General features: G+C 40.3%; 1 protein-coding gene across 1 annotated transcript in view; it reads left to right on the top strand.

The window, feature by feature from the left end:
- The window catches only part of SKP2 (S-phase kinase associated protein 2), a 32,303-nt gene extending 20,581 nt beyond the window's left edge, over positions 1–11,722 (top strand). Inside the window, exons 8-10 of the mRNA XM_029940991.1 lie at positions 4,843–4,894; positions 5,061–5,168; positions 9,817–11,722. Coding sequence (XP_029796851.1) covers positions 4,843–4,894; positions 5,061–5,168; positions 9,817–10,030 — 374 coding nt within the window. The 3' untranslated portion in view covers positions 10,031–11,722. The remainder of the gene's footprint in view (positions 1–4,842; positions 4,895–5,060; positions 5,169–9,816) is intronic.
- Positions 11,723–17,048: the final 5,326 nt, after the last annotated feature.

Genomic DNA, 17,048 nt, shown 5'->3' with positions numbered 1-17,048 from the left:
AACTTTTAATCAGCTGAATTATTAGGTGAGACCCCCAACATAGAATAGATGAATGCAGTGTTTGATCAGTAGTAAGAGGTGGTTCTCAGCCAGGGGCAGTTTTCCTCCAAAGGGGGCTTTCGGGGACATCTGGAGACATTTGTGATGGTCACAGCTGTAGGGATGCTACTGGCGTTTGGTGGACAGAGGCAGGGAATGCTGGGAAGCAATGCGCAGGACGCAGAAGAACACAAAAAGATAATCTGACCCAAACTGTCAGTAGTGCCAAGGTTTATAGAACCCTGTTCTAAGACCTATTATAAGTTCATTTGACAACTCTTCTTCATGCCGCCTAAGAAGCTGATGACATTATTTGGTTGAATACGGGGTCACGTGTGATAGCTAACACTCTTTATAATCCTCAACATTCAGTTGTGCGTTAATCGTCTAATATTGGCAGAACCTTGATTTGCAGAGATGTTTGCAAATGGCACGGGCTTTGTTGATGGCCTCCCCTTGGGCGCTCAGGCCGCGGGCCACGCAGAGCCCTGGAGCCGGCAGCGCACCTCAGCCGTACCTTTATGACTTGATGTTAGCTCATAACAGTGCTTTATTTATTCCAGTGTTTATTATAGTTTGAATGATTTGAGTCACACATTTGCAGAGTGTATCTTCTTAGACTATAAGTAGGATTTGAGACCTGCTTCTCCAGGACAAGATGTGTCTTCTGCCACGTACGATGTACCGGGCTGTATCGAGGGGCTAGATTCCTGGGCGCAGCCAGGACGTCGAGTCCTTTGCCTGTGCTCACGTCCACACGCCTTCGGACGGGGGATTATTTTCTCTCGACATCTGTAGAAGTGGGGTTTCTCTTACCAGTCTCCTATACACACAGTAGTTGTGTTCTACATTTTCCCCCTTTAAATCTGATTACATTGTTATATACAAATACAGAAGATGTAAGTAAAACAGCAAGAAAAGTAGTCAGTAATCTAACATCCTGCTGCTTTTTTTCCTACATAAAAGTGTTTTTTAAAGTGGGATGTAGTGCGTGAAGTACTTTGTAACCCCCCCCCCCCGATAATCCTGTTTTTAGTAGTTCCGCCACGTCATAGTCGGTGGCTGTGTGATATTCCATCAAATAGATACGGAATAGTTTGTATTGATTCAATAATAATTCCTTCACTTGATCTCCTTGTAATGGACTTTTAGGGTCTTTCCAGGTTTTTTCCTTTTATAAACAACCCAGTCATGGATAGACAGACCTTTGAGTGCATTTCTAAGGGTGGGTTCTTAGGCTCTGTTCTTAAGCTCTGGGTAGTTCTTGCCAACTTGCCTTCCAGGGGTTTTAAACTCCCACTAGCAAGCAGCCTCTTCGCATTGAATCTCACCACTAGGTCTCTGCCCATCCCCGAGAGAAGGAAAGGCAGTGTCTCATATCTGAATTTGCGGTCTCTTTGTTGAGACTGTTTCTGAAAGAACGAGGTTCTAGGCGCAAGGTCGGGGAACGCTGCTGTAGGCGAGCTGCTGGTAATTTGTCCCAAGTTTGGCCTAAAACACTTCTCTTTGTTCCTCTGGAAAAGAATGGAGAGCCTGTTTACCAAGCTTTGGCAAGAATAATAGGTAATAAAATCCTGCTTGCTAGACATATTTAGGGCAAGGACAAAGACCTAGAGTTTAAGTTGAAGTATGTGATTTCTTAATTATACTGGGGGAATCAGAGATTTTTTTAATGTCCTTAACAATAGCACACACTGCTGCACTATTTAGAAGATAATATAAATGTCATTGGAGCTCCTAGACTGGTGCTGGTCTGCCCGGGTTCAAATTCCTTGTCTGCCATTGACTTCGTAGCCTTGAGCAAGTTGCTAACCTTCCCTGTTCCTCAGTTTCCTCGTGAGTAAAATGGAGGGGGTAGTGGAGCCTGTCTCTGTGAGTTGTGCTGACGCTGGTGGGAGTGCAGTAATTGTTGGCTGTTATGCCCCCGCCGACCTCCCCCTGGGGCAGAAGGGAAGCGCCGACCGAGGTCTAGAGGACACAGCTCTTGTCTTGGATGTGACCTTGACTTCTCTAGATGAAATCGCCTCTCCCCTAAAATGACAGGTTAGATTTTGGGGGGGTTGTTAAGATGCCTTCTGGCTCAGGCAGATCACCAGTTAGTGGCGAAATGAAGGGGATCGTGTGTAGAGAGAGTCTACACTCCAAAGCAGTGACTGCTGTTTCCTAACCCTTTCTGCTGAGGGATGGCCAGGGCTTAAGTGAGGACTGGAGACTCACCAGTTTTACCACCCCACTCCAAGGTTTTATTCTTTCCTGGGTGGCATCAAAATAAGATTGTATCTGATTTTGAGTTTTGTTGATGACTGATTGGCTGGCTAGGCGGTGGGTCACTCAAAATTATACTGTGCACTTCTTCGTTTTTTAGTCCCTCATTAAACAAATGTTTATTGAGCACCTGCGATGCACAGAGCCCTGTTCCAGAAGGGGGGGCTGTGGCCTTGAACAAAACCGATGCAGTCACCCCCGTGCAGCTCACGTTGTGGGGGAGCCAGGCATCCAACAGATGACTACACGTGATGAAAGGAGAGGAGATGGAGGGAGGCGAGCGGAGCAGGGTGCCCGGGCAGAGCACAGGCCGGGGAGCGGTTATTTTCAGATGGAATGTCCATAGACAGGGCCTCTCTGAGGAAGTGACGCTTGAGCAGAGGCCTGACTGAGTGAAAGGCATGAGCTGTATAGATAACTGAGGAATGAACATTCTAGAACTGAGGACCAGCAAGTGCGAAAGCCTTGATATGGGAGCCGGTGTGTGAGAGGGAGCAAGGAGGACAGTGATAGGAGGTAAGATAGCCCAGGCTTCTGTAAGCGGAGGCAGAGCTTTGTTCAGAATTTTTCTGAGTGAGATGGGAAGCCATGGTAGCATTTTGAGCAGGAAATGATGTGATACGATCTGACTCACCTTTAAAAGTCTTCTTCCAGTGCCCTCTTGAGAAGAGGCTGTAAGAGCCTCGGGTGGTGACTTTGGAGGTGGCCAGAAACGATCAGTCATTAAAAAGCCAACAGAACAGGCTCTGGTAGCAGACTGAATGTGGGGTGTGAGAAAACAGTGGAGTGTGACTCCCAGGGTTTCGGCCTAAGCACTTGGTTGGGTGACTTTAGCACTTTCTCAGGGACAGAAAGCCTTAGGGAAGGGGCAGATTTAGAGAAGTTTCGCTTTTAGGCAGGAATTTGAGATGCCTGTCACATATCACAGTGGGTGTGTTGAGGAGATGGTTTAAAATGCAAGTCCAGGGGCGCCTGGGTGGCTCAGTCGGTTAAGCCTCCGACTTCGGCTCAGGTCAGATCTCACGTTCATGGGTTGGAGCCCCGCATCAGGCTCTGTGCTGACAGCTCAGAGCCTGGAGCCTCCTTCAGATTCTGTGTCTCCTTCTCTCTCTGTCCCTCCCCCTCTCATGCTTTGTCTCTCTCTGTATCAAAAGTAGTTTGTGGATTCGAGTCCCATGTCAGGCTCTGTGCTGATAGCTAGCTCAGAGCCTGGAGCCTGTCTTTAGATCCTGGGACTCCTTCTCTCTCTGACCCTCCCCTGCTCACACTGTCTCTCTCTCCCTCTCAAAAATAAATAAAAACGTTAAAAAAAATAATAAACATCAAAAAGAAAAAAAGCTTTTGAATCCCCATCATTGGCATTGTGTTCCACAGAATGGATGGAGGTTAATGGATTAAAATACTTGGGGGAAGGGTTGTTATAGCTATGCTAAAATGAATATCTTCATGCACACCTAATTGTTTTTCTAAAAGTGGAATTACTGAACCAAAGAGCTGAGTGTATAATGCTCAGAACACAGACACACACACACACACACACACACACACACACACACACGCACACGCGCGCGCACACACACACACACACACAAAGAAGCTGTTCACCCTAAAAACAATCCATTTGCTCCCCTGAAAGTCTGCATAAAAGTAAATACCCACTTGCAGTGTATGTGGGATCTGTTTAATTATATTTCATCGATTCTGGGTATTAGGATAGGATTTTTTTTCATTTGATGGCTGAAAAGCAATGTTTTAATTTTATTTCACTTTTCTTGCTCCATTTGTATCTCTGTTTTGCCAAGTATCTCTTCATGTTCTTTACCTGTTTTCTGTATTTAGCTTTCTCCTCTCTTTAAATAAGACCATTAACTCTCCATTGTATGTTGATAACATTCCCAGTTTTCTGACACTTCTTTAATTCTGTTTATTTTGTGTTGCTTTAACACAGTAGAGTTAAAATTTTTATGTAGTAAATTGTCAGTGTTTCCTTTTTGTGTTCTTTTGTATTTAGAAAAGCCTTACCTGTCTCAAGATGCAGTGAAAGATTACTCATGTTTTTGCATTTAGGACTTCTTGTAATGTATGGAATTTATTTGGAAATATTATTTGAGTTGGAGAGATAGGTCTTTTTCTGCCTTTGGTAGCAATACCATTTTTAAAAATAATCCATGATTTCCCATATTGATTTTAAGTGCTACCTCTATAACATGGTGTTTATGTATGGCGGTGTTTGCTATTGCAAATGGGATTTTTTGTTTTCTTTTCTTCCCTGGCCAGTGTTTGCAGATATATGGATAAACTATGGATTGTCATTAACCTGTTGTATTACATAGCTCTCCTACTGTTTCCAGTTGATTCTCTTCGATTTTTCTGGGTTCAAAAATCTTCTACACCAAGATGATAATTTTGTTTTGTTTCTAAAAGTGTGACTAATTGCGTCATTCCAAAGTTTTATTAGCACAATGTTAAAGATCGTGTTAATAGTAGATATCCTTGTGCTGTTCCTCATTTAATCGTGCCCATCATTTTTTCCCCTAGATGTCTCTACCTTAGTTGGAAGATGCCCCAATCTTGTCCACCTAGACTTAAGGTATTTTTTCATTTATTTCTTTTCAAACAAAAATGGAAAAGTGTGACTGCTCGTTGAAGGAGGAAAGGATCTTAACATGTTGAAGGAACCGCGCGGTCTGCTCGTTGGGGCTTCCCCATCTACATTGATGGATAGGTTTGGACTCTTTTCTTCTGCTTTCTTACAGTGATAGTATCATGCTGAAGAATGACTGCTTTCCAGAATTTTACCAGCTCAACTACCTCCAACATCTGTCACTCAGCCGCTGCTATGATATCATACCTGAAACTTTACTGTAAGTATTTTCATTGTCTAAAACTGGAAGACAGGGAGGAAGGAGATGTTGCTTGTTAATACCTGTTATTATTAATAGCAGATTTAAAAACTTGAGCATCAATATTGGTGGGCCACAAATAGGTTAAGGAAGACCAGCAAAATAGAAAAACCACGGCAAAATTTTTTTGTTTAAAATACCTAGGAGGGGCGCCTGGGTGGCTCAGTCGGTTAAGCCTCTGACTTCGGCTCAGGTCAGATCTCACGTTCGTGGGTTCAAGCTCCGCATCAGGCTCTGTGCTGACAGCTAGCTCAGAACCTGGAGCCTGCTTCCGGTTCTGTGTCTCCTTCTCTCTCTGACCCTCCCCCTCTCATGCTCTGTCTCTCTCTGTATCAAAAATAAATAAAACATTAAAAAAAAAGTTTTAAAAGACCTCGGAAAGTTGAGTTGATTGGGATAGTTTACTAAACAATTATTATTTACCTAGAAGCAGCTTTAGATATTACAGTACTATACTAGTATCTGGGAGATTTGCAAAAGAAGACAGTTTTTACCTCCAGGGAGCTCCAAGTAATAACTGGGAGGCAGATCCAGTGGAGGTTTTTATTTCCCTCCATATTGTTCAAATCAGCTCCGGTTGACTGTGAAAGCCTCCCTCTGGACTTAGAGGAAAGTTCTGTAATCTTCCTAGTGATGGCTGTTCTGGATGGTGGTCAGGGACTGGGAAGAATGGCAGCATGTAAATGGTGAATATCAGAAGAGTCCATGCTGTCTTGGAATAGGAGGGGATTGAAGTCCGGAAGAGAGAACGGTCTTCACCCAGAGCTGTAAAGTAAGTTAATGGCTGAGCCAGGTCTATGTACTAGGCTTTCTGGACAGATGTAAATAGTCTGTATCTAATCTGGTAGCTCGTAGGAGGGTTACCTGCTCAGGAACTTCCACAAATGTTTGCACAAAGGAAAAAGAAGTCTGATCTTTCTTTTAGGAAGCACTGTGTTCAAGTCATCCCAGTAATAATAATATTTTATTTTTAAAAAGTTTCTTTTATCCCCAAAGGGCTGGAAAATCCTTCCTCATGTAGAATGTAAATGCATAGCAATTTCATTGAAAACCACAAGAAGTCAGTGTCTTGAATTTGGTCAGGTGCCCTTCTCTCTTATTCCAGCCAGTGTGCCCTGAATGACACTGCCCACCTCGTAGCTCACTATCCAAATGAGGTAATTTAGCCTCTGGCTTCGACCAAAGAAGGGTGGTAAATTTGAACAGAATTTATGTAGTCCTTGAATGATTGGTTTGAATCTTCTGAATTGGTTTAAGAATTAATAAATCAGATACTTCAGCTCTATAGGGTTAACTAGTAGAATTAGAGAGTCCAGTAATTATATTTTTAATTAACCTTGGGGCTCAGGGTTTCCACTGGTTTCTCATTTGAAAAAGCACTGCCTAACAGGGCTGCCAGGGTTTACTTCCATGGCTCTGAGGGGTAGGGTATAAATTCATATCCATGGAACTGCTACTGAAATCTCCTGCCCTTTCTAGTATCCAGAACTCCTAGGAGCCTCTGGCGTCTACCCAGAAAGGTGTGTCTGTCTTCTGTCTTTCCTGTCCTTGCCCTCTGGGCTTTGACCCCATTGCCTGTGCAGCCCCCTGGGGACTGTAGCAATCAGTATGTTTTGGTTGCTTTTCTCAATTGGTTGCTTTTCTCAAGAGAAGCTCGCCAGATGTCTCACTTTTGTTCTCTCTCTCCAGAAAAAGAGGCTAAGCTGGTAATCCCCAACTATGTCTTTCTTGAGCAGAGCTAAGGGGAGGCTGTGAACTCTCACGGTTCAGTACTTTTTGTCAGGTAGGATAGTAACACTTGCACGGTGTACTTCCTGCAGGCAGGGTGACTTGAGGGTCAAGGCTACAGACCTCAGGTCACAACAGACCAACGTTAGAACCCTCACTGTCTTCTTGTGACTTGTCTGAATCTTATCTTGAAATGAGACAGATAGGGGCATCAGGAGTTAATTACAAACCAGACCACCAAAAAAGAATAACAGAAAAAAGAGTAAGAAGAAGAGATGCTCTGCTTGAAGTTTAAGGTAAAAGAGTATGTTTCTTCGGGCCATTATGTAAATAGTACGTACATTGCTTTACCTTCTGAATCCATTAAGATGAGCTTGCTTGTACCCTATCCTTAGAAGTTTCTTAAGATAAAATGTTATTCTTTCTAGTTTCATTCTGGCAGCTGATGTATTTGAAATTCATAGTAAGAATTCTAGGATCCTCAGTCATTTTTAGAAAGCCGTTTATGCTAAAGAATTTTTCTTATCTCAGAAATGGGACAAGAATATTTGAATGACTTCTGTAATAATAGTGCTCTAGAAATTGGGTTTTTCTTCCTCCGGATATGTCCGCCTCATGTCTGTTCTCTTGTGCCTGAGTTGATCTTATCCCCTATGTATGAACTCTCTTCTGATTATTCCGTATTTCTCATTCAAGTAAAAGAGCGAAGCTGGAGATAGCAAACTGATCTGACACTAGGAAAGACTAAATAAAAAGTCTGTGGTAGGCAGAATTCATGGTTAGGCATTTATTAAATTTTATAAGGAACACAGGATCATGTAGTGGAGGTGAGGTGTGAACGTGTGAAGGAGTCTATAATATCTTCTGTTTACGGAGACTCAGCAGATAGTAAAGGCGTTACCAGTGTCTGTTTATACTTCCTAAGTTAGAAACAGTTGCTCTTCACGATTCCTTTCTATTCTCTGGCCTTTAGTGGCTTTTCAGTCTGAGAAGATGCTTATAAATTCGTTTTGCTTTGTTGTAAACGACACATGTACTAAGGGGCTTTCGATGTTCTTTACTTTTTTGGTCTCCTTAAAATTTTGAAGACTTTCTGCTCTTTTGACTTGGGGATGGTCCATCGTCTGCAGCTCCCTCCTTTTTCAGCTGGGACACCTGAGTGTCCTCTGAGACTCTGCTGTCCTGTCCTTCCCCGCTGAGCCTCCTTCCCAGAGCTGCTGCAGGAACATTTCCTCCTCTGCCATCGCTGTACCTCCTTTCCTTGCTGCTGCCCCTAGTCCTGCTTCTGACACTGTCCACTGTCGAATGACTTATGGTTTGGCTAATTTGAGTTCTCATTACAAAGTTCTCAAATACTTAGGTTTCACGGAAGAGGGATTTAAGGTTGGGGCAGAATTGTGGTCATCTTAAGCGATGGCGAGTGTGAACATCTATGAATTGTGACCTTTCTTTGCCCTTCCGTCTTTTATGGTCCAGAGGTTAGTTTACTTCAAGAACAGCAGTTTGCTCTTCCCTGTTTTCTGTGGTTTCTGTTGTAACCTCTAGATCTTATTGGCCTTTTATGAACACCCAGCAGATTTCTTTTATTTAGATAGTACTTGTATTTTCTAAAGTGCCCTTTATCTTTATTCAGCTAACATGTATTGGACATCTGTGGTGTTAATCTGCTTTGTTGAATGTAGAATAAATACATTGAGAGGGTAGTGGGGTGGCTGCGAGAACTTGAACATGGAAAGTCCTAAGGCCAGCTGAACAGTTTGAGTCCCACAAACAGGAGGGCGGCATCAAAGGCTTTGGAGTCGGTGGGTGGGCGGGGGTGACATAATCTGAGCCAGGCGTTAGGAAGATGCCTTGGGCACTGGTATATAGAATAGGCTGGAAAGAAGAAAGATTGGACGCAAGGTGACAATAACTGTGAGGAAAGTTTGGGTTTTTACTCATTACCAGCAAAATAAAAATATAAAGGATGCTTCTGACTCTGGGTCACCGATGTGTTCATTGATCTGCAGTGGGATTTTGTTGATATTCCAAACCAAATATTCCCTTTCCTAAGACTTTGTACTGTGTGTCCCAACCTGGAGCAAATACAGATCAGAGAGATGAATTTCTAAGCAGATAGATCTGGGTTAAGAAGAAAGAATCATTACCTAAAAGTATTTACTTTGGAGAAACAGGCTCGCTTTTTTGTGGCCCAGAATTTCACTGTTGACAGAGTTGTATTTCACGTAATGGGAAATGCCTGAGAAGAGGATTGGCCTATATGTGACTAAAAAATAAAAATAAAAATGGTAACGTGTGGAGAAGCCAGACGGCTCTTGCCTCGTGTAGAAAAGGTGTGATTATTTATTTTTTCCATCTGCACCCAACTGTCTAAAAGATTTTAGTGATGTCACTGTTAGGTTTTATCACAGGTAACAGACTTATTAAGAAGTTACCTTAACTTTTGCTGCTGATCTTTTGAGAGGAAGGGCGTAGTTCAGCTAAAGGTCAAGTGCATATTTTGAAATTACATGTAACCTGTGGTGATTCTTTACCGTCACTGCCACTAACTTCTCATAACACGGTAACGCCTTTCATTTGAAGTCAAGAATGGAGAAAGGAAGCAAATATGGTTGGATTTTAAGTAAACCTCAGAATTTTAGGTTGTGAGAAATTTAACAAAATGAGCTGCATGTGTCCTAGGGCTATGTTGTCTGAGGCCACGGTCTGTGCGTTCTGGTTTCATTCACCTTTGCTGTTTTCTCAAATCATTGATTGCAAGTTCTATTTTTAGTTTGCATTTTATAGAATATGATACAAATTATAAAAATTGGGTCACATAACTCTAGTGTGTCGGTTACCATAGATACTGCTACTCTGAAAGTTCTCTCTTCCTTTCCAGTGAACTTGGAGAAATTCCCACACTGAAAACACTACAAGTTTTTGGAATCGTGCCAGACGGTACCCTTCAACTGTTAAAAGAAGCCCTTCCTCATCTACAGATTAATACTTCCCATTTCACCACCATTGCCAGGCCGACCACTGGCAACAAAACGAACCAGGAGATATGGGGCATCAAATGCCGGCTGGCCCTGCAGAAGCCCTGTTGTCTGTGAAGGATTTGTTGCAGGATGGGGTCTCCTCTTTGGAACGGGGAAAACAGGCAGGAAGCCCGCTTGCTGGGGCACTCAGCTATTTTATTCTTGGTTTTCCCTTTGCCTTCATTCTGCAAGTATATTAGACAACCAGCGAGAGAGAAAACTATGAAGTTTTGCTTTTTCTAAGTAACTATAAAAGCTTCTGTCCCTGCTTCTTTGCCTTTAAAAGCCCAAGGTTTAGGCCTTTTGAAATTTTAGGAGAACCCATAATTTCAAGAGACCTTAGGCGGCAAGATTTGAGCCGCCTCTTCCAAGTGCCCTTCTTAGTCAATCTATTTAGAATCAAGCGTAAGAATCACTGCCAGCAGATCCTTTTTTTTCACAGTCTATATGATAACTTTCTTCTATTTAATTTTTCAGTATTGCTTCACGAGACCTAGACTGATAGAAGAATAAGCTATTTGTATGATGAGTGGAACAAAAGAATCCTAGGATAGTAGCATTTGTGGTCATCTCTTCTAGAGATAGAAAAAGAATACACATTTCAACTTAGCCTTTCAATTTGAAGTTAGGTTCATGGAAGCAAATAGTCCTGGGCAATTCACCTTGAAACCTAGATTTTAAAAAACAGCCAACCAACCAGAGGTAAGGAATTGGTATGGACTTTGAAAGCTCCAGAGGGGACTTTCTGTGACAGGTTAATCTGAAGTACCCTCTAAGGCACATTCCTGAAGTTTCCTTAATGGACTTTGTTCCCAGAATTCTGTATTAGCTAAGGAAATAGAATTCTGGTCTTCTAACTTTGTGATCAAATTATGTTACGTGAACTCTTTAGCTTTTAGAGGGACTCACTTTGTTATAGAAAGGTGGTGGTAAGCAGTCTTTGTTACTGATATGTTGTACAGAATGCCAAACTGAAGTTGCCTGCCGTTTTCCTTTATTGCCAAGGTTCTTAAAGTTATTTTTATATTACTCTAGAATCAAGTATTTTAAATCGCCTTTTAAAAAAATGGTCTCCCACAAAAATTGTTTGAAAGCCATTGTTTTATAAGGTTACTGGACCTAGAGTCCCGTAAGAAGACTACATGCGCACTCATGCACGTTCCGTGCAGTTTCCAAGCAGTAAGACATCTTGAACCTGCGTAAAAGTTAAGACTCAGGTGTGGAACCTTTTGTTAGCAGCAGTGATTTTTTTTAATGGTGGCTATAAGAAAAGTGGTTAAATTCTACTAAATAAAAAAAAAAAAGACAACACAAAACACTAACTTCTTATTTACACTGATAACCTTCCCTTATGTTCAAAATGGAACCAAAAAAGCCAAAACCCATCATTTCTATTAACGTTTATTATTTTTAAGTCAGATTTTTTAAATGTTAGAAACAATGGTGTGAAGTGCCCTTATCTGCTCAGACCTAAGGAAGAATATTTTACAGTGCTGTTACACAGGAAATGATTATGTTTCAATTTTGTACTAGTTAAAAAGGTGGTAAATGTGCTACATGAAATAACTGTTTACAAATTAGTGATAAGGGCTGATGGTAGGATCCAGTTGGGCTGTGATTTCCAGGTGCCCTCAGATACACAGTACTTCCAAACTCAAGTCCAGCCATAAGCTATTTTGCTAACACGTCAGAGCAATCTGTATTTTTGTATGTGATTTCTACTTTTATAGACTTGTTTTAAAATAAAACACATTTTTATAAAAATGAGTACTTCAGCTAAGTTGTATTCCTTTTGTGTTTCTCTTTTTTTTTTTTCCTTAAGTCCTGTGGTTAAACTTAGAAAGCCTTTGGTGTGGTGTGCCCTTGAACCCAGCCCTCTAGTTAAGGCCTACAAAACGAGCCCTAAAATGGTCCTCTTTGTTCTACCCACTTCATCTGCTTTGTATCAAATTACAATGATAGTTTAGAATGCTATTCTGAGCAGGCTTTTTTCCATCTCTAGAACATTTGCAGTTCAGGTGATGAATGTGATATGCAAGTATCATTAAAGGCAGCTAGTAGCACTCTGTATGGAGAAGGGGTCCGCTTACACTGCATATTTTACTTTCATTAGGAAACTTTTTGAATAGTTCACTCTGTACCTCCAGATCTTGAGAATTAAATTCCTTTTGAGCCCATCCATTCAAAGGGTAGCGTGGTGATTCTTGCTGAAAATCACCCAGCTTTTCTGCAGCTTTCCATTATGGTCTGTTGTTATCACTACTGTGCTTTTTTTTTTTCAATTATGAAAAATGTCAAAAACGTGGAAAAAGTAGGCAGTATCATGAACCTCATATTCTTTTGTCATTAACTTCCAGCCCGTCCCATTTTATCTACCATTGCACCCCCACACCATGCCCACACCCCGACCTGCACAGATTACTTTGAAGCAAAGTTTGTAAGTCCTTTAGGATATACATCTGGAAGAGATTCTCCTGAATTAATTCTGAAAGCTTGTTGAAAATTCGCCAGTTATTCTCCAGTGCTTTTTCTTAACGTGAGTTTGATGAGGCTCTAGACGTGATCTACACATTGCATTTGATTGGCATTCTATTAAATCTCTTAATCTTTGAGGTCCCCCCTAACCCCTTCCCCAACTTTTTTTTCTTTGCAGTTTGTTTATAGATGAAACTAGGTGATTTGTCCTGTGTTCTACATTGTGACTTTTGTTGATGTCATCCCTGGAGTGACGTGTAACAGGTTAAACTGTCTCCTATTTCCATAAACTGGTAGTTAGATTCAGCAGCAAAAAGCTCTAGACCCTGGGTGATTGCGCCACCCAGGAGACATTCGGTGATACCTGAAAACGATTCTAGCTGTCACAGGTGGAAAGGTGCTGTTGGCATCTAGTGGACGGAGGCTATGGACCCTGCTAACCACCTTAGGATGCACAGGACTGCTCCCCACAGCGGTGTTACCCGCTACAGAATGTCGGTAGAGCCGGAGTTGTGAGACCCTGATCTCAAGGCTTATCTTACAAGTTGTTTTTCTGGCGAATCAGTACTTGCTAGGTGGTATTACCTTTTGTCAAGAAACACTTAACAACTGGCTGTCATTCTTTGATATGATTCTAGCATCTGCCTGTGGCCCTTGATTCCTCCCTCGCTTATACTCTAGCTACAAGTTCCAGAGATCCAAATTCCTAGATAAAGTCACATATCCCTTCTGTCCTGGTGAACTTGATTTCCATCCAACATTTACGGAAGATTTACAGTGTGGAGGATACTGTGTGTGAGCAGCAGCACCTGGAGGGTGCAGAGCCTCTGAGGAAAAGCACTAAGTAATGCGGGGGCTGGGAAACCTAGAAAGAAGCTCCTTTCCACTGGATAGCCTCACCCTGGAACAAGTAAAAAGGCAACCTCTTTCCTCTTCCCTTCCCAAACTAGCCAAATATCCAAGGAAGTCACAAAGTCTCTTCATCAAGAGACTAACTCTGTCATACAGGTTGAAGCTCTAGCCTTTGGCCGTATTTTACTGCATTTAAAGTGGATAATCTACAAGAACCCAATTGAAAATGCTAACAGAACTATTTATAAGGTTAATACAATGATTTGGTGAGGAATCCGTTGATGAAGAAAACATGTTTTGAAGAGAAGATTTGAGGCAGGAGAAAATAGCAAAACGTAATTACCAATGATCTTTAAATAGATTATTTTCTTGTGAAAACCAAGAGGAGCCAGTCTGGTATGGCGACATCATTCAAGCCCACTTTGTCCATTTGAAAAAGGTAAGTGTGGGGAAAGAAACTACTTGTATCTAGGGGAAATAATCTATTTAATAGAAACCTGGTTCTCACATACCGTATACTTATTCAAACATCCATATATCGGATCCCCTCCCCCTCCACACACACCATAAGTAAAGAATGTTAGATTTCAGTGTATTAAAGCTGCTGTTTATTGTAATTAGCAGATTCTTCCCTGGCAGTGCCAGTCCGTATTCATCATAGAGGGACAGTTGAGAACTCAACCCACAATCCACACAACCCACTGGTAGCTCACAATCTACCAGGAGAGAAAGCTGTATGTTTTTCAGATCTTTTCAGAATCCCAAATTCCAGTTTGATTTTTATTTATTTATTTATTTAGCAATTGATATTTGACTTTTTTTTAAAGGCAGAAATGAATGAAATTAGTTATAATTTACTAGCCTAGAAAATACTCAAAATATTCTTTTCTATTTCTCTCCTTAGTCCCTCCTTGTGTAGTCAGTAATTTTCTTAAAAATGTATCTTGAAGCCTATGACACTTTAAGGAAAACAGGAAGAGTATTTTTTTATGTAGAAAATGTAATAAACCTTGTTGACTTACACCCTAATCCTCTCATGCTTATTTTTAATAATAATGTCAAGAATAAACTGCATTTGAAATAATTTCTCCTTGTAGCTCAGCAGTTCATCAGTATATTTACTCTTTTCCTTCTCATATATATAATTTTTTCTCATTATGTCATTTATACGTCACATTATCCCTGGGAACTCTTTTGCACAATTGTCTCAGTAGGTACCACTATCCTTAAGTATGGTGATGTGCGTATTATGGTACATTGACACAATGGAATGGATTTTTTAGTGATTTAAATCCTAAATTACTTTTTTTCTAAATTTTTTAAATTGAAGGATAGTTTTATTTTTATTTTATTTTAAAAATTTATTGGTTTCAGGCATACAACAGTGATTTGACAATTGTACATTAAAAATTATACATTATACATTAATAATTATATGACTCAGTACTCACAATAAGTATAGTTTCTATCTATCACCATACAGCATTAGTACACTATTACTGACTTTTTCATTTCCATGACTTATATTAAGACTGGAAGTTTGTGCCTTTTACTCTCTTTACCTGTTTTGCCCAACTTCCTACTCCTCCCCTCTGGCAACCACTAATTTGTTTATTTATGAGTATGTTTCTGGTTTGTTCATTTTCTTTTTTTAGATTACACATATAAGTGAAATCATATAGTATTGGTGTTTCTCTGACTTGTTTCACTTGGCATAATACCCTTTAGGTCTGCCCATGTTGTCACAAATGGCAAGATTTCATTTTTTTATAGGTAAGTAAGCTTTCACTGGATACCGCATCCTTGTCCATTCATCTGTCAATGGACACTCGGGTTGCTTCTGAATAGTGATGCTGTAATAAATATAGGGGTGCATATATCTCTTTGAATTAGTGTTTCTGTTTTCTTCAAATATTTGGAAGTGGTATTGCTGCATCATATGGTAGTTTTATTTTTAATATTTTCAGGAGCCTTCATATTCTTTTCCATAGTGGCTACATCAGTGTACATTCCCACCAGCAATGTACAAGGCTTCCTTTATCTCCATGTCCTCAACAACCTTTGTTATCTCTTGTCTCTTCGAAAATAACCATCTGGTAGGTATGAGAGGACATCTTGTGATTTCAGTTTGCATTTCCCTGATGACTGGTGATGTTGAGCATCTTTTGATGTGTCTATTGACCATCTGTATGTCTCTTGGAAAAATGACTGTTCGGGTCTTCTACTCCTTTTAATCAGATTATTTCTCTTATTGAGTTGTGTGAGTTCTTTATATATTTTGGTTACTAGCCCCTTATTGGATATAGCATTTGCAAATATTTACTCCCATTCACTACTTTTTTTTTAAACTACTATTTTTTTTTTAATTGATGGTTTCCTTTGCTCTACAAAAGCTTTTTGGATGTAATTTCATTTGTTTGTTTTTTGCTTTTGTTGCCCTTGCCTGAGGAAGCACATCCCAAAAAATATTGCTAAAACTGATGTCAAAGAGTTTCCTGCCTGTGTTTTCTTTTAGGAGTTTTATGGTTTCGGGTCTTTAAGTCTTTAACCCATTTCCAGTTTATCAGAGGCAAGAAAGTGTAGTTTCATTCATTTACATGTAGCTGCCCAGTTTTCCCAGCACCATGTGCTGAAGAGGCTGTATTTTCCCATTGTATATTCTTGCCACCTTTGTCATAGATTATAGTTAATCCTTGGACAAAATAAGTTCGAACTTTGCCAGACCACTAATATGCATAATTTTTGAATAAATATATTAGAAATTTTCAGGCAGATTTGTGGCAATTGGGAAAAGTTCTTAGATGTACTGTGTAGCTTAGACATATCCAAAAAAAATGGTTAAAGTTAAATATGTCATGAGTGGATAAAATATATGTAGATACTAGTCTTTCATCAATTACTACCATAAAATACACACCAATCTATTATAAAATGTTAAAATTTATCAGAACTTCCAGAAGCACCCACAGACTGTACATGGTGTCATTTGCAGTTTAGAGAAATGTAAACAATGCAGAGATGTGGTTAAACCATAGCTGCATGAAATGAACTGCAGTCCATACTGTACTGTTGTAGCACAGCTGCTATTGCAGTGAGTTCCAGTCTCACGAGTAGTCACTTAAAATACCATGTGATGCTGCTAATCTCCTCATGAGCAGTTCATGAGCAGTTGTATGTTGTTTTTAAAAAGTGATATCCCATATTCATTAAGGATATTGGTCTGTAATTCTCTTTTTTTGCTGGGTCCCTGTCTGGTTTGGGTATCAGGGTGATGCTGGCTTCTTAGAATGAGTTTGGAAGTTTTCCTTCTTTTTTTTTTTTTTTTTTTTTTTTTTTTTTTTTTTTTTTTGAATAGTTTGAGAAGAATGCGTATGAGCTCTGCTTTAAATGTCTGTAGAATTCCCCTGGGAAGCCATCTGGCCCTGGGCTCTTATTCGTTGGGAGATTTTTGATAACGGATTCGATTTCTTCACTGGTTATTGGTCTATTCATGCTTTCTATCTCTTCCCGTTTGAATTTTGGCAGTGCATGTGCATTTAGGAATTTGTCCATTTCTTCTGTGTTGTCCAGTTTGTTGGCATATAATTTTTCATAGTAATCTCTGATGATTGCTTGTATTTCTAAGGGATTGGTTGTAATAGATCCTTTTTCCTTCATGATTTTGTCTATCTGGGTGCTCTTTTCTTTCTGAGGAGCCTGGCTAGAGGTTTATCTATTGCATTTAATGAAATGTTTAGAGGTACAGTAGGCATGACTTTGAGTAGAT

The sequence above is a fragment of the Suricata suricatta genome, chromosome 6, assembly GCF_006229205.1.
Source record: "Suricata suricatta isolate VVHF042 chromosome 6, meerkat_22Aug2017_6uvM2_HiC, whole genome shotgun sequence".
In the NCBI taxonomy this organism is placed as follows: Eukaryota; Metazoa; Chordata; class Mammalia; order Carnivora; family Herpestidae; genus Suricata; species Suricata suricatta.
This window is presented reverse-complemented; position numbering and strand designations above follow the sequence as displayed.